At 31.2% G+C, this 18,468-nt stretch overlaps 1 protein-coding gene across 3 annotated transcripts in view; it reads left to right on the top strand.

Annotated features, from left to right (window-relative positions):
• Uri1 (URI1 prefoldin like chaperone) overlaps positions 1 to 9,380 on the top strand; it is a 66,758-nt gene extending 57,378 nt beyond the window's left edge. For all 3 annotated transcript variants that reach the window (XM_076838344.2, XM_076838346.2, XM_076838345.2), the window contains 5 exons: positions 97 to 265; positions 1,862 to 2,198; positions 3,995 to 4,137; positions 4,893 to 5,145; positions 7,613 to 9,380. In XM_076838344.2, coding sequence (XP_076694459.1) covers positions 97 to 265; positions 1,862 to 2,198; positions 3,995 to 4,137; positions 4,893 to 5,145; positions 7,613 to 7,792 — 1,082 coding nt within the window. In that variant the 3' untranslated portion in view covers positions 7,793 to 9,380. The remainder of the gene's footprint in view (positions 1 to 96; positions 266 to 1,861; positions 2,199 to 3,994; positions 4,138 to 4,892; positions 5,146 to 7,612) is intronic.
• The last annotated feature ends 9,088 nt before the right edge of the window (positions 9,381 to 18,468 follow it).

The following is an 18,468-nucleotide window of genomic DNA, read 5'->3' as shown; positions in this document are numbered from 1 at the left end:
GTCTCAATAGGCCGTTTGCTCTTAAAATCAAAACTAAGTCTGGGTTTGTGTTTTTTTAAGATTAACTGTTAACACTCATGTCTTTTTTCAAAATAGCCAAACAACGAATTGCTCATAAACCTCATTCCAAACCAAAAATTTCAAATATTTTTGAAGCAAATTTTGCAAATGAAGTAAAATCTGAGGATTTGCTTGCTGATAAGGAACTGTGGGCTCGACTTGAAGAACTAGAGAGACAAGAAGAATTGCTGGGTGAACTTGATAGGTATCTAATAATAAATAAATTTTCCAAAATAAGTTTGTTTTTATGCAGAAAGGTATAATAAATTATCAATAATCTTTCCCCCCCAAATAAATATTAATTCTCTAGAGTACTTTTTTAGGTCTGTGTGCTTATGTACATTCTCGTGCATGTGCATGTACATGCTTAAGATAAACATCTCCATTTTCTTCTTTTAAGAGTTGAGCTATATTTTGTATAATGAAGTAATTATAACAGTCGATTTTTAATAATTATGGATGCATTAAATATTAAATTTAATGAAGTATTTCTATGCTGTACTCCAAGATGTTTTATCTTTGACTTTTTAAAAAGAAAAGTTTGGGGCTGAGGCTGTAGCTCAGTGGCAGAGCACTTGCCTAGCATGTGTGAGGAACTGGCTTCAATCCTCAGCACAACATAAAAATAAACAAATAAAATAAAGGCATGTGTCCATCTACAACTACTAAAAAAATAAAAAAGTTTGCTTTGAATTTTAACTTGAAATTATTAAATGTTTATCCTTGCCTTCCACTTGCAAACTTTTTTGTTTATTGAATCGGCAGTTTGTAATCTGATCAGGTAGTTTTATGTATGAGAAACTTTACTAAACTGCTATTTGTAATACACATTAGCACTTACTTAGAATTCTCAAAATGCTAAATGAAGTCTGCTACTACCGAAGTTTCTACACTATTTTGCTTAAATGATGTACCATATGCAGTAATTAGTTTCTGTGAAAAATAAGACAAGAAACACAAAAGATTTTGCCCCTACCATTTCACCTATAAATTCTTAGGTCTTTTTGATTAACTGGTACTATTTCACTTTTTAAAACCAGTATTGGATCTTCTGATTTTCTTAGTCATGACTCCCTTTCTATTTTTGCATGATGTTATTTCAGGTCTATTGCATTTTTGGTTTTGTTATTTTTATAAGGTCCTCAACTCCTTTATAGAATGAAGCATGATAAGTGTATATTCATTTGTATAAATGTAAGTATATTCATGTACATATGTATATGTATTTTCTCTCTTAAAATTACAATAATACATCATTGTATTATTTTAAAATATCTTGAGGATAGAAAAAGAAATAAAGACACAATTATGTGGCATTAACTTCTACTTTAATAGAAATACATATTCTTTGAATTTCTTGTTGTACTATTGATATTATGTTTATATTTTTGGCCAAAATTCAAAGATAAAGTTAAACTTTATATTCTACTTATGTGTGAAAAGTACAATGTACAGAAATGGCGAAACTAATTTTTTTTAATTCACATAAAAATATTTTTATCCTTTTTTTAACCTAGAATTCTAGTTTAAAACAATACTTTATTCAAAATCTTGTAACCCAGGACTGGGGTTCTGGCTCAGTGGTGGAGTACTCGCCTAGCACGTGCAAAGCACTGGGTTCAATCCTCAGCACCACATAAAAATAAATAAATAAAATAAAGGTATTGTATCCAATTACAAATAAAAAATAAATATTTAAAAAAAAGAATCTTGTAACCCCCTGAAATAAGATGAAAATTCGAATAGGTAAAATTCTAGTGTTTTTGTTTTATTTTATTAATATTCTCTTTTTCTATACTAGTAAGCCTGATGCTGTGATTGCAAATGGAGAAGACACAACCTCTTCTGAAGAGGAGAAGGAAGGTCAAAACACAAATGTGAATGTGATACATCAAGAAACAAACTCCCTTACTCCCAGCAGTTATCATAAGGATGTTACACATTCAGAACAATTCAGTGGACAAGTGAATAGTCAGTTGAACTGTTCAGTAAATGGTTCAAGTTCTTGTCACAGTAATGAAGAAGATGATGAAGACAACAGTGATGATGGCTATAATGAAAATGACCATAATGCTTTAGGGATTGGAGATAATTCTGTACCAACAATATATTTTTCTCATACAGTTGAACCTAAGAGGGTTTGTATTCTTTTAACTTTACTAATTTTTCATTTAATTTGAACATTAAATACCATCTATGATATTTTTTAAGAGAAAAGTAACAGTGATGAATATTGATACTGCCAAATAGGAAAATCATCTTTTGCCTCTTAATCTGACCAATTTATCTTAAAAGAAAAAAAGGTGGGGGGGGGATATTCTAATTAGTTAGCTAGTATTAGTCCATAGTTCAGAGAAGCCACAATGTAATTTGAGCTGGGATCTGGAAGGGAGTCATATTTAAATTGAAGCTACTGTAGCTCCACCTGTCCTTACTACAGAGAGTTTTCGTAAGAACTCTGTAGTTAATTATATTGTGGGCATTTTGGTATGTTTAGTATGTTGGGAGTGACTATATTAGTTTAATTTTCTATTATGTCAGGTTTTTGTTTTCTGTGTCAGCAATCAATGAATAAGAACATCATGGACAAAAAGGAAAAATTTAGGAGAAAGTCAGTTCTTCCTTTTCTAACAAATATAAACATCTGTATATGATGTGTTTAGAATTTAGGCATTTTAGAGCTGGGGATGATTGTAGAGATCTTTTAATCCAGGTTTTCAGATTTATCTTTTGTATCAAAAGCCTTTTTATTTCTTCCATAATTTTTGTAGAATTTTAGTATTTAAAATAGATCAAAGCAGGCTGAGTTTGGTTGAAGGAAGCATGGGCTACCTTAAGTATACCTCTGCCCTCTCTGTGCCCATGTAGTGTATAAGGTACCTCTAGGAATTCATCTTTCTAATTCAGGAAATCTTTAGGTCTACAAGACATAGAGATGGTAATAAATCAAATGTGCCTTTGACCCATGGTACTTGCTTGCCTGTAAAAAAATCTTGCAAAAAGTCTTTCCTACTATAGTTATAATATGCTTGACATGTAGTTTTCCTTTTCAGAGTTCAGAATTATGGTTCATTGTTAAGTGCCTGTGATGAATAACCATACTTCATACATTTTAGGTTTCTTAAGTTATCCTTGTTCTAATAGGAAGTGAAATAATTATATATATATATACACGTGTGTGTGTGTGTGTGCGCGCGTGCGTGCGCACGATTTACACACATATACACACTCACGTATTCTAATACATCAAACTAAAGGGATCATTGGAATTCTTTGGGAAAATTTGACAGGAATGATTAGCTAGAAAAAAGTTTTGTGATGCTTTTAAGTTTTCTTATTTCCATTTAGATGAAACAGGAAGAATAAATAATGTTTGTAGGAATGTTATGGGAAAGAGCAGTTACTAACATAGAAAATGTGGCCTTAATGCTAAGTATTATAATCCTGAACAGGATTAGTTTTTAGTGTTCAGACCTTCAGTTTCTAAAATTAAAAATGTTTAAAAATTTTTGGAATACTTAAACATTATCTGATATTACTTTATGGCTTAAATGTTATAGTCTTACTGAATTTTTCTTTTGGTTAATTGTGCCTTTGTTTTGAAATGTATAATTTAAGTCTAAAACTTATACCAAAGTAATGGAGTAAGGTGAAGTGAAGTTTAAGATAAATCTAGCATTTAGTTTAAATGTTTTTTGCTTTCTATATAATAATAAAGACACAACTACAATAAGTCACTAAAGAAAATATAATTTTTAGCATTATAGAAATATGATAAGGACTTCTTTACCCTACCTGATAATGCATATTATTTCAGTACTGAAGAATTTTAGCTCTGTCTCTTTTAACTATTACTTCTTGAATTTATATTTTATTTTGGTCCTTGATTTAATTTCCCAAGAGATTTTTAATTTTTTTGTTGTGAAATTTTTAGGTTCGAATAAATACTGGAAAAAATACCACTTTAAAATTCAGTGAAAAGAAAGAAGAAGCCAAACGTAAACGAAAGAACAACACTGGAAGTGGTCATTCTGCTCAAGAGCTGCCTACAATCAGGACTCCTGCTGACATTTACAGGTGAGTAATATCTGTCACAGACTGTAGTGTAATCTGCAGATTCCTTTTTTTCTAACTGGACTTTTATAGGAAAAGATTGTTTGTAATCCAGAAGATTCTGAAAAATTAAGTGTTCTGATGAAGTTAGCTTAGCATTTGAAAAGCACCACTGCAACAGCCCAGTCCAAAGCGGTTGGAACGTTGTTTGGTTATTTTTTCATTTTCTTTTCTTTACTAGTGCCTTTGAAGCATTCCCAACTGGTCTAGGCAAAAAGTCTTTCATCTTAAGTTTACAAATGAAAGCTAATACTTACAATGGGCTAGGATAATACTTTCTTTCCTACTATAGTTATAATATGCTTGACATGTAGTTTTCCTTTTCAGAGCAAAAATTAATTATACTGTTTCAGTTTTTTGTTGTGGTGTTTGTTGAAAAAGTTATCATTTGAAACTGCTTAACTATTTTTGACATGTTTGTAAAATGGTGAAAATTGCCAAATGTCTTATTAGTGGGTATAAAACTACATAGAATTTTTGCAGATCACCTAGATGTTATCACCTACAATATGTTTATAATTAACATGCTATATTTTGTTAGACAAAAAAGTCATGTCTTCCAAAAATACGTTATTTAAGGCTGTGAAATTACTTTGAATGTAAATATTTTAGATGGAAACTTTCCAACGAAAAGTTTCAGATTAATTTTGAGATTTTAAAAATTTCTTGTAAAGTTACTTTGTTTTATGATTTAAGGTGTGTGTATTTTTTCAATATAGAGTCTTTGTTGATGTTGTGAATGGAGAATATGTTCCTCGTAAATCTATCCTGAAGTCTCGAAGCAGAGAAAATAGTGTTTGTAGTGATACCAGTGAAAGCAGTGCTGCTGAATTTGATGATAGGCGGGGAGTTTTGAGGAGTATTAGCTGTGAAGAAGCCACTTGTAGTGACACCAGTGAAAGCATTTTAGAAGAAGACCCACAACAAGAAAATCATCAAAAGAAACATTTGCCATTATCAGGAACATCTGAGGTGTGTATCTCTATTTCTATAGTATCTTTGCAATTTTTACTATTTAGTTGGAAAAGTTATAGGATCTAATTAGTCTTAGATTTGTACTTTTTGGATAATAATTTGTTAAAAATAGTCACTAGCAAACACAATTGTGGTATTAAAATAGTTCAAAAATTTGTTTTAGTGAAATAACCTGTTTTGAAGTTTTATTTTGGTACAGTGGCAATTTAAAAATATCTGAAGTGGCACATGTGGTATAACTTTTAGCTAGAAAATCATTTAGCAGTTTATATTAAATAAATTACCAGGGGACCAGACTATAGTCATTTTCTGTTAGCTTGAATAGAAGTGCCTTGGTGCTTTGATGAAGGCACCAAGTGCCTTGGTGGAGTTGAAGAAAAATGTAAATAATTTTTCTATGTTTTGGCCTGTTCCAGTGAAACAAAACTTGACTGGTTATGGGATCATTTTTCAATCTGATGGAACCATCAGAAAAATTGGGGCACACTCATGTTTTGCCCACCATGTTGCATACAGTTATTAGAAGTGGAAGACAGGTTGAGAAATACTGAAATAAGAATTCCTATCAATGAAATAATATGGTATAGTTTCCATTGTACCCAGATTTGATATTTTTATTCTTGTTTTGATGGGTACTTAAAGCTTTCAATTTATAAAGTATTTAGGAAGGGCTGGGCATGTGGCTCAAGTGGTAGCGCGCTCGCCTGGCATGCGTGTGGCCCTGGTTTGATCATCAGCACCATATACAAAGATGTTGTGTCTGCCGAGAACTAAAAAATAAACATTAAAAAAATAAATAAAGTATTTAGGAAGACTGGAATACTCATACCTGAACCAAACCAATGTGCACGTTTATATATACATCAGATACATGTAAAAATATATTTATATATAAGTTTAGTTGTAAAAATGTCATTGCTTATACTCTGTGGTTCTGCTTGTACCAAATATGCTAAAAGGTAATTGTGGATAGAGATCGTTAGCATTTAGAGGACCATACATAAAACTAGATTGGTCTCCTCTTCCCCTAGTAGAATGATCTTATGTGACCCAGAAAATATCTTATTTAATAGTCTGCGATAATAACTGTTAGAAAACAGGTAATACGTTTGCCAATAAAAGCTTGAAAATTTGATTTTTGTAAGAACTTTAAAGTATCATAGTATAACTAGAGTTAGAATATGGAACTTATTTTCACCCTATGAGCTTTGTATTTTGTATTGAACTATTATAATAGCTGTTATAATAGCTGTTTTATGTTAAAAAATAAATTTTTTAACATCAAAATGAATAGTTCGTGATTATAGCAGTAGTTTTAAAAATCATTCTCAGTATCTTTTAAATACCAAACGATTGGGTCTTTCAGAAGTGTTTTAAAGATGATATGAAGACTGTGCTCAGCATAATAAAATGGAGTTTCTAGAAAAGTAAGCTTTGGACTGTTTTTAAGAGCTATACTCCCCAAATATTTTGGGAAGAAGGTAGCATTTCTTGTTTAAGTGGTGCAGTAGGATGGAGGATCGTGGCTTTTCAACTGTTGTCTTAACTAATTTTGAACATTTGATAGACAAAGAGAAGCAAAATATGTATGAAAGTTTACATGTCAAATTTTAGTTTGTACTTAAGTTTTTAGAAAATGTAATGAGAGAGGTTTAAAATACCAGAAATCTTAAAAACAATTCCTGGGGCTAGGGTTGTGGCTCAGTGGTAGAGCGCTTGCCTAGCATATGTGAGGCACTGGATTCGATCCTCAGCACCACATAAAAATAAATAGATAAAATAAATGTCTGATAAAATAAATGTCTATCAACAATTAAAAAAACATTTTTTTAAAAAAATCCTTCTAATTTCTGTTTCTAAATTTAATTGCATTAAAATTATAAAGTCTATAGTTAATCACAATAGTGTTAACACTTTCGTTTTTCAGATTCCACTGATCTCTTAAATAAAATTAAAACAGGATGCAGTAAAATACTCAAATAATCGTATAACCACTAAAGAGATGTCAGTACTATTGAAAATAAAATATTGGCTAGCGGGCAACATGGCCTCCAGAGATCATGTACCAACTGATGCACCGGAGTCTGCATTTGACACCCTAATATCTTTTTTAATTTAAATACATATTGTTTCACAGTTAGATCTAGACATAATAGAATGTGTAAAAGCTTAGGGCCCCTTTATTTATCATTTTTGTTTTTTCCCAGACAAAATAGGCATTTTGCATATTGTTCCTTGCATGTGCACTATAAAAATTATATTTTGGTGGTGTAAATAGGAAAAATTTAATGGTACTCAGTTTCTCTCTGAACAGTTCATATTCTGATGTTAAAATATTATATTTCCCCAAATCTTGTGAATTTACTTTTAGTGAGAATAAATGTCTAATTGGTGAATAAAGTAAAGATTTTATGGCATCTTATTTATAGGTTTATTACCATGAATCTGACTTTTTGTCTTCTAGGCTTTTTCTGGAACTGTAATAGAAAAAGAATTTTTATCCTCTTTAACACCACACCCAGCCATTGCTCATCCTGTACTACCCACCATTCCGGAACGAAAAGAAATTCTGTCAGAAGTATCAGAAGAACCTGCAAAAAGGGTTTCAAAGTTCAAAGCTGCCAGATTGCAACAGAAAAACTAGGAAATGGGAGTTTACATCCTGAAACCTAGTTGTGCATTTTTAGAATGTATAAGCAAAATATGTTACATGTAGTTTGAAGTAAGGTGTTTTGAGTTAGTTTGGTAGCAAGTTCTCTTATCAGTGATATTGCAAAAATCATAGTAAATGTTTGAATACATTAATATTCAGCTTGTTTTGTTAATTTTCTGACTACTAAGTTGGCCTTACAATTTTGAATTATTTTTCAAAGAACACAGTTCATATGCATTGCTTTTGTGTTTTAAACTAAATACAAGCAGTTTTGTACCAGCTGTGATGTTGTGTGTACCATATGGACCATTTAAAAGAATCTTTTAAGATATCAAATAGATTCAACAATTATATTACTTGCTTTTGCATTTTAAAGGCACTTTAAAAAAAATCTACTTCCCTCATAGGTTTTGTAAGCTAGGTGGCTATTTAAAAGAAAGAAAGAAAGAAAAACAAACAAACAAAAACCTCTTCCCTTTGAATGTCAGACTGTAATCTTTAAGGCAGAAAGCTACATGTACCCCATGGGAAAGTTTCTTTGACTGGAAGAATGATATTTTGTAAAGTATTTCTTTTCAAGTAAAAATTTTATGAAACTTGGTCTCTAAAATGTTGCAAACTTTATGATTTAGAACTGAATATGGAAATGTCTTTGATTCATATGTGTATATACCACACAACAGATTCTTGAATTTTTACAATTCCATAGGAACTACTTCTCCCCCTTCTGTATAGTTTTCACTGGGATTACCTTTGGGAGAGAAGGAAAGTTTGTCTAGATGCTTTAAAAAAAAAAAAAAATGAATGAAATGAATTTTTCAAATAAAATTTTCTTATATTTTAATCTTTCCAACATTTTCATTCTTTAAGCCTACTTTAATACTAGTAAATACCTAGATAACATATTTACTTTGTTACTTTGTAGTAAAGTTCCTTAAAGATAAATTTAGTCTAACATTGAAAATTATACTGCAAGTGTTAATAATTAGCTTGATGCATGCTAAAATGTAGCTTTTAAAAAGCATTCTGCATTAGTACTAAAATAAGCCATCAATGCCAGTCCACCCTCTATTCATGGCTAAATATTTAAGGGTTATTTATAGCTTCTTTAATGAATTCTTGCTTAAACAAAGTGAAATTATGTCCTAGAAAAGTAGAAGCTATTTGTAACTAGAACAGCCCAACTGTAAAAACTTTTATGAATATGTATTTTAATGATAAAGGGGTGAGCTTGAATCCCCAGTAATTAATGGATCGTTTAGAACAGAGAACTGATTTTGAAAGATCACCTAAAAATGTAGAAAATTTGTTCTTTAGTCAGTTCTGATCAGCTGTATGTTTTGTAGTTAAAATCAGGTTTTCTTTCAGTTCACCCTGTTCATAAACCAAATAGTGCAAACCACTCACAAAGGAGTTCTCCCTTTCTTTCTCAATTGCTATTTAAGTGAACCTTTTTGTGCTAACACCCACTCCCCGCCCCTGGTTAAAACAAACTTTATTGTAGGACTGTGGTGGTATTTAGAGATGTATAATTTCAAGAGTATTGTCATTAAATATTTTTTCGTGTTTATGAACTTCATTTTGAGACTGCTGTTTATATAGTCTGTTACTTCAAATAATTTTTCTTTCATAGAATATGGTAGTAGAAACAACAAAAAGTGTTTGATAACATATTTTTTGTATGTTCTGCTCAAGACCATATGAAATAGTGTTGCCCCATTTCATAATTTCAATCTTATAGCAAAGTTTTACATTATAGCTTGAAGTTATTAAATTCAAATTTCCTTGGGACAAAATGAAGCTGGTCTTAAGGGTTCTGCTTTAAACCACTGTAAAACAGAACAGCAGACCAAAACACTCTTTTCTTCACCTTTACTTTGAACTAACTTTAATGCTACCACCAAAAATTGCACCAAACAGTACAGAGATTTCCTGTATGTCTGCTTCCCCCAATATTATAACATACAATGTTTCTACAATGATCAAAACTAGGAAATTTATATTGGTGTAATTCTACAAACTGTAGATCTTAATTTGAATTTCACCAACTTTTTCACTAATGTTCCTTCCAGAATCCTGTATAGTACCCTAACTTTTAATTATTATTGTTCCTTAGTCTCCCCTGATTTCTGACAATTCCTCAGTTTTTCCTTGTCTTTCTTTACTTGACATTTTTGAAGATTACTGATTGTAGAATGTTCCTCAGTTTTTTTTTAATATACTCACATGATTAGAATGAAGTTTTGCATTTTTGACAAGATTACTATAGATACACATCATATCAAGAGGTTCTTGTTAGAGGTACCTTCTGCTGTGTCATTTAAAGAAATCTTTACTTCAAATTGTGAACCGTAATCACTTGGTTAAGATGTCTGTCATGGGCTGAATGGCGCACACCTGTAATCCCAATGGCTCGGGAGGCTGAAGTAGGAGAATGAGAGTTCAAAGCCAGCCTCAGCAAAAGCAAGTCATTGAGCAACTCACTGAGACCCTGTCTCTAAATAAAATACAAATAGGATAGGGAAATGGCTCAGTGGTCAAGTGCCCCTGAGAGAAGATGTCGTCAGTGGAGCTCTGTCAGAGGAGGTATCTCTGCTGTAAAGTTTATATCTTTTCCTTTATAGTTAATATCTCAGGGAAGCTCATTTAAGATTGTGTAAATCTTTTTTTTCTCAATGTGGAACCCACAAATTTTGGCATCTATTGTTGGGTCTTGTCTGTAACAGCACTGTTGTATTTTCCTAATGGTGATTTTCTGTTTTCTCCTTTCCTTCTACATTTGTTTTTTGGAATTCTTATGTTCTAAACAGTGCCTCCACTCACACCCTGTTAATTTAATTTTTATATCAGTGTGGACTCCTGGATAATTTATTTTATTCTGTGGATTAAAATTCAAAACTATCATTGTTATGCAGCTCAGTTTGTTCTATCTTTGGCCATTAGGAACTCCTTTGGAGTTGGCTTAGAAGTTCATTCAACAAGTTCTTTATTTTTTAATTTTAATTTTTTTTAATACTTTCTTACCCTTTAACACCAAAAATTTTACAGGCTCTGCTTATATATTTACTTGTCCCAGCACTGGAATCAACCACTTCTCCAGGGAACCTTGTCTCTTTATTGGACAATGGGGCTTAGAGACCATCCAACATCTGTTCATATATTTACTGTCACTGAGCTGTCACTGCTTCTTGTCCTTTTCAGATGAGAGAAATTTATGTGTATATTTACCAACACACACTTTTATATGTTTAATTATATTAAAAACCATGAGCTTATACTGATACTTGATTTTAACTACCATAGGACTTATGTTTTCAAGTTTTTCCTTGTTTGTGACTTCTTTTCTCCAATATGGATAAATCTGGCTCTTATCTAAATGTATTTATTGTTTTTTGAGTGTAATACTCATTAGTTTGAAAATACTAATTTGTACCCATAGGAGAAACACATTTATTAAGTACATTACACTATTTAAGTATAGTTCTTTTTGTGGTAGCCTTATATTATGTGGAGAAACTATTTCCCAAAGTTACACAGGCTCATTCTTTTCCACTCTCTTCATTGTAATTGTCATTCATTTGTACTAAAGCTAGTTTGTCACTCTCTGAATTCCATTGAAGCTTCTCTGCATATCCTGGTTGGTTGGAATGGTTTATTGAGGCGGGGGGGTGTCTGTAAAGGAATGTGAACATTAATTTTGGTTCTCAGAGTTGAGAGTTGTATGGAAAAGCATACTTAAGAAAAGTGTCACTTCCTTCCCTGTTTTCTTCTCTCTCTTCAATTCCACCTCCCTCCTTCCCATTCCCAGCTTCTCTCTGTTAAACCCCTACTTACCCATTTTAACTAACTGACGTTTTTAGTTTCTAGTTTAACATTTCTTTTGCACAAAGAGAAGATGTTTTCTACATATCTTTTTATATTTCTTTAGTGAAGGAAACTCTCCACTGCTTTTTAATTAATGTTTCAATTAATAGTACACCCTGGTAACGTCACCATGTCAGTTTATACAGATCTTATTCTTGTTTACAAAGATAGAGTACTCCATTGCATAGGAAGATCACTGTTTGCTTAGCCACTTTCCTATGTATGGGCATTTAGGGTGTTTCCTGTATTTTGCAATTAGGTATAATGATGCAGTAAATCACTTTGTATTTTTTGTATCATTGGAGGTTTTATCTTTGAGGTAGATTCCTAAAAGTAGGATAGATGAGCTGTCTGCACAATTAGTATATACTTTTACTATTACTACATGTTTTCTTTAGCAAAATCTATTTTTAAATATATTTGTTTTGTTCCTTCATTGAGGACATGTTTTTAACATATATGATTGCATATCTGCATTTTATTGAGGATTCTTTTTTTTTTTGTTTGTTTGTCTGCTGGGGATTAGAACCCAGGGTCTTATGCATACTAGGCAAGCATTTTACCACTGAGCTACATTTAAATAATGATTTAGGGAAAATATAGTGTCTTAAACGGACTTTAGTCATCGAAGTATATTGTGTTGTATAGTTATGTTCTTTTTGCTACAAAATTTGAAATTACTTATGCTTGTGATTTATATGAATTTTTCATTTATTGTAATTTCCAAATTCATAAAATTCACTTATCTACTTACTTTACGGATTTGTCTTCTCCATAAGAAACAGCTTTCCAGGGTTAAAACTAATCTGTGTGTCCTTTAGTTGAGTGGCATATACACTCCCAGGTAAATGCCTCTAAGAATTCCTCAACTACAGTAAATATTTATGAATTTTGTGTCTAATTTATTGGTCGATAATATCAAATTTTTACATTTTAAAATACTTTCTCAGTTATGTAAATTTTGTTTTTGAGGAATATCAGGATAAAAATTTTTGCTGTTCCTTTAACCAATGAATCAGATATTTTTGAGCACTGACTGTCAACCATTTTTTATGAACTTTATGTGAATTATTTTTCATTAACAACCTAGTAATATGAGTACTACTGTTTTATTTCTCTCCTATTTCCCATTTTAGAGATGTGGAAACAAAGAGAAGGATACAGCTACATTTTAAGTCATATGACTATTTAAGTGAGTTAAACCCAAGCATCCTTGCTCCAAAATCAGCTTACTTTAAGACTTTTTTTTTTTTTTTTTTTTTTTGGTGGCGGGGGGCATTATCTGCTCTCTCCAAACAAGAGTACTTAGCTAGTAAGAAAATATGTGACCTGTATAATATTTATGATCTTACCATTAGTTCAACTTTTAAAAATCTGAATTTGAAACTTGTTTCTTGAACTTCTTACATGAGGGAATTCATTTTGACATCATTGGTGGAGTCTCAATGTTAATTTGGCTATATGCATAAAAGAAATCAATATGTAGGAAGAGAATAATAGAAGAGAGATAGTGTAAAAATTATTTCATTGAGAAAACATTTTTTTTCCTTTACATTAATTTATGTACATACACACATGAGTTTAGAATTTGTATCTCAAATGGCCTGGGTGACCTTCTTTATCCCTAATGATTTTTTTTTTTTTTTTGCATACCATAGAGGTAGTTAAATATTTTCTTAGTATAACAGGTTTCATTTTTTGTGTGTAAATGTGATCTTTCTGTTTTGTATTTATGTGTGTATTATATGTGTACCTAATGGTAGTAGTATTGTAAATAGTTAACATACTCTGATGATACCCTATAACTGTCAAAAATAATTTGTGTTTATTATAATTACTCTTGTTGAGACAACTTCTGCTGTCTCACTTTGGGCATTATGTTCCTGCTTCTTGTTTATTGCTTTTCCCTCCTTACTATTGTTTAGATTCATGCCCCTCCCACCCCTTGCTCCCACATTCTTGCCACTGATTCAGAAGTTATATGCTTTCCATATTATAATTTTGCATGGGACACTTGGTTTTTAAAATGTGCACATTTATAGCTACCCTCTTTCTAAAGATAGTATTCTGATCACATCATGAAGTTTGTAGTACTTTGGTCCCATTTTTTTCCCTAATAGCTTTATTAAGGTATGATTCATATACCATAATCTCCATTTTTAAGTATACATTTTGGAGTTTTAAGTAGATTTCAACTTGTGCTACTTTAGTGACAACCCAATTATAGAACATTTTTTTTTTTTTTTAACATCAAAAATATCTTCAGTGATTATTTACAATCAATTCCCATTCTTACCTGGAGCCCCAGTCCACAACAAATCTGTTTATGTATATAGAAATTTTCCTCCTTTGATGATTCATGTTAAGTAGAATCATACAAAATGTAATGTTTTACCTTTTTGATTATCATGTTTGTGTGGTTTGTCCACTTTTTGTTATGCAGCAGTAGGTATTTATTGTTGCATAGTATTCCCTTGTGTGGATGTACCACGTTTTGCTTATTCATTCACACATTGATGGACCTGGAGTGTTTGTGTGATTATGAATAATGTTGCATTGAACATGATGCAACTTTTTGTGTAAACACGTTTTTATATAAGTAAATAGGATTTATTTTTATATAAGTAAATAGGTCAAACCTAGCAATTTGAACATAGGTTGAACATAGGTTGATCTTAAATTGAATTTAAGAAATTGCAGATTTCCAAAGAAGCTGTGTAACTTTACATTGCTATCAGCAATGTATTTATAGTTTTTCAACATTCAAGGTAGCACTGTTAGTGTTTCTTTTTTTAGTATTGCCATTGTAGTGGCCAATATCATAGTTTTAACTTATATTTCCCTTATGACTATAGATATTGAAGATTTTTCCCTAATAGCTTTATTAAGGTACGATTCATATACCATAATCTCCATTTTTAAGTATACATTTTGGAGTTTTAAGTAGATTTCAACTTGTGCTACTTTAGTGGCATATCTTGAGCATATCTTCTTTGAAGTGTATTAAAACTATTTGTACCATTTAAAATTGTTTTATTATTGAGTTGTAAGAGTTCTTTATGTATTCTAAATGCAAATTCTTCATCATGTGTGATTTGTAAATATTTTCTCTTAAGTCTGTGGCTTGTCTTTATATTTTTAAAATTTGTCTTTTGAAGCACAAGTCTTTCTTTGGTTTTAATGAAGTTCAGTTGGTAAAATTTAAATTTATGTATTATACATTTGGTGTCTTAAAAATTCTTTGTGTAACCCAAAACTCACAAAGGTTTTTCTCATGTTTGCTTCTAGAAGTTTGATAGTTTTAGCTCTTACAGTTAGGAATACGGTCAATTTTGAGTTAATTTCTGTGTATGGTGTGAGGCAAGGGTCTGTATTCAACTTTTTTGTGTGGATAGTTTTGATGCTTAGTTATTCCAAAAGATTATCTTGTTTGCTATGAGTGTTTTGGTGGTGGCGGCGGCTGCTGCTGCTGCTGCTGCGGCTGCTGCTGCTTCTCCTCCTCCTCCTTCTTCCTCTTCTTTTTTTTTTTTTTGGAAATATTTTACCATAAATGTAAGGTTTTTTTGTGTACTCCTATTATTTCATCTGTTTTTCTCTATGCAGAAATCCCTTTGGGGATTTTTGTACAGATTAGGTTGAATATATAAATGAACTTGAGAAGAATTGCCATGCTAACAATGAGTCTTCTAATCCATGAACATGAAATATTTATTAGTTTAGATCTTGATTAATTTCTCTCAGCAGTGTTTCTTAGTTTTCATTGTGTAACTCTTATACTACTTTTGTTAAGTTTCTAATTTCTTGATTCATTTTGATGGTGTTATAAGTGGAGATGTTTTCTTAATGTCTTTTTTGAATTATTTGTTGCTAGTATATAGAAATACAACTTTTTTTTTTAATATTGACTTTATTTCTACAACCTTACCAAATTCATTTATTGTTTCTTGTCAAAAATATATGTGTGTAGGGTTATGTGTATTCCTTAACATTTGCTGCAGTACAGTGTTTTATCTGTGAATAGAGATTAATTTTTTTTTTTTCTTGTCTGACAGCTCTGACTAGAATCTCAAGTAAACATTGAAGAGAAGTGGGGAGAATTAACAGCTTTGCCTTGTTTCTGTTCTTAGGGCTAAGGTGTTCAGGCTTTCATCATTAAGTATTTTGGCTGTAGGTTTTTCATATATATTTGTATATATTTTGTTTAACATGCTATATTACATTAGTTGATCTTCTGATCAACTCTGGGATAAATTTTACTTTATAATATACATAATCATTTTTATGTTAATGAATTTGGCTTGATGATATTTTGTTGGATATCTGGCATATATTCACAAGAAATTTGGTCTGTCATGTTCAATTCTTGTGATATCTTGGTCTGGCTTTTTATATAAGGATAATTTTGGCCTCACAGAATGAGATAGATTAGTTTATGAAGGACTGGTATTATATCCTTAAATATTTGGTAGAATTTATTAGTGAGATCATCTGGCCCTACACTTTCCTTGGTGGGAAGTTTCATAATTGCTATTCAGTTCCTTATGATTTAATTTATATTTTTATATTTTTTCTTGAGGCCATTTTAGACTCAGAATTTGTCCATTTGATATAAATTGTCTCATTTGTCATCATAAAATTATTTGTGGTCTTCCCTTGTAAATTTATTTAATTCCTGTGGAGTTAGTAATAATTACATTTCTGATTTGTGGTGTGTTTGTTTTGGGTCAGTCTAACTAAAGTTCTGTTGATTTTGTTGATCTTTTCAGAGAAAACCTTTTGGTTTTGTTTCTCTATTCTTGTTTTCTAGGTCATTGATTTCTGCTGTATCTTTCTTATTTCCATCTCTTTCCTTGCTTCAGGCTTAATTTGGTCTTTTGTAGTTTTTTTTTTTCCCCACATGTTATTCATTTGAGATGTTCATTTTCTAATGTAGACATTTAAAAATATAAATTGACCTCTAAATACTGTCTTAGCTGCATTCAGTGAAGTATGATCTATTGTCTTTTCATTTTCTTCTTGCTAAGAATATCTTCTCTTTTCTCTTGAGATGTTATTTTTGAATTGTGGGTTATTTAAATATGTATTGTTTAATTTCTGAATATTAGTGGGTTTTCCAAGTTTTCTTTCTGATGTTCATTCTGTTGTGTCTGAAGAGCATACCTAGTATATCATACTTAGTGTCTGTTAAAATTTATTAAGACTTTTTCAAATAGATAGTATATGTTTTCTCCTGTGTGCTTCAAAAGATTATGGGTTCTGTTGTTGTATTACAAAGTGCTATATAGATGTCATGTCAGGTTTATTGTTATTGTTTTTTGTGTTCTTGATATTTTTTTGGTCTACTTGGTTTATCTGTTATTGGTAGTGAAGTATTGAGGGAGGCCTTAAACGGTTATTGTTGAGTTGTCATATCTTTTACTTTCATTTATTTCTGTTCCATGTGTTTTTTGGATTCTCTTGTTAGGTTTGCCATTGTTAACCATCCTTATTTATTGATATTATAAAATGTCCCTCTCGTAACATTTTAATATTAAAGTCTGTTTTTTTCTGAGATTATTACCGCCACCCCAGCTCTGTTGTGGCTACATTTGCATCTTTTTTTAATTGCAACCTTTTGTGATTTTTGGATTTTAATATTTCATGTAAACAACATGTGGTTTAATCTTATTTTTTAAAAAAATTCTGATGGTCTACCTTTTGACTATATCATTTATTCACATAATACTGATTTACATCTGCCACTTTGCTGGGATGATGATGATTCTCCTCCTCCTCCTCCTCCTCCTCCATTTTTATTGTCTTTGGTTGCCTTTTTTGTGTTAAAAAAATCTTTTTTAGTGTAGCCTTTAATTCCTTTGGTGGGGATGGGGGCAGTTATTGGAATTGAACCCAGGGCCACAGTGCATGCTAGGAAAGAACTTTACCACTGAACTCCATCTGCAGTTTTCTTCTTCTTTTTTTAAAATGATACTTTATATACAACAGGAATTTATTTCTCACTTTTTTGGAATTTGATCAGTCAAAGATCAAGGCTTATTATTACTGGCTTATTTGGTTCTTGCCAAGTATTCTTTTCCTTCCTTGCAAATGCTGCCTTCTTACTGTGTCCTCACACAGTGGAAGAGAACTTTACTAAGTTTCTCTAGTTGTTACAGGATGCATTTTAACTTCCTGTTACTTTAGAATAATACTAAATTCCAGTAAAATGTAGAAACTTTATTTCAGTATCACTCTAGTCCCTTCCTCTTCCTTGGACCTATTATTATAATATACAATACAAAGTTACACATTTTCCCCATGGATTGTCTTTTAAATATGAGAAGAAAGCTAAAAAGTATCTACACTGTCTTTTATATTTGCCTACATAATTACCAGTACTCTTTAATTTTTTTATGTGGATTCAAGTTACCATTGGTGTCATTTTCCTTTCAGTCTTGTAAGAAAATTTCAGTAGCAAGAAATTCGTTGGCTTTATTTATCATGGATCATCTGTATTTTTGTCTTCTCTTTTTTTTGTTTTTGAGGACAGTTTTACTGGACAGAGAATGATTATTTGACAGTAGTTAGAATATGTTATACTATTTCCTTCTGGCCTTGTGTGTTTTTATTGGGGTTACCCTGTGTGATGAGTCAGATTTCTCTTACTGCTTTGAAGCTTTTTGTTTGGCTGGGGGTGGATATTTTAATGTTTATCTGGCTTGCATTTTTTTTAGCTACTTGGATATGTAGATTAATGCTTTTCATCAAATTTTCAGTTTTCAGACAATTAAAATGTTTTAAGGCCTGTACTTCAAAAAACTTGC

This window comes from Callospermophilus lateralis, chromosome 18 (genome assembly GCF_048772815.1).
Source record: "Callospermophilus lateralis isolate mCalLat2 chromosome 18, mCalLat2.hap1, whole genome shotgun sequence".
Taxonomy (NCBI): Eukaryota; Metazoa; Chordata; class Mammalia; order Rodentia; family Sciuridae; genus Callospermophilus; species Callospermophilus lateralis.
This window is presented reverse-complemented; position numbering and strand designations above follow the sequence as displayed.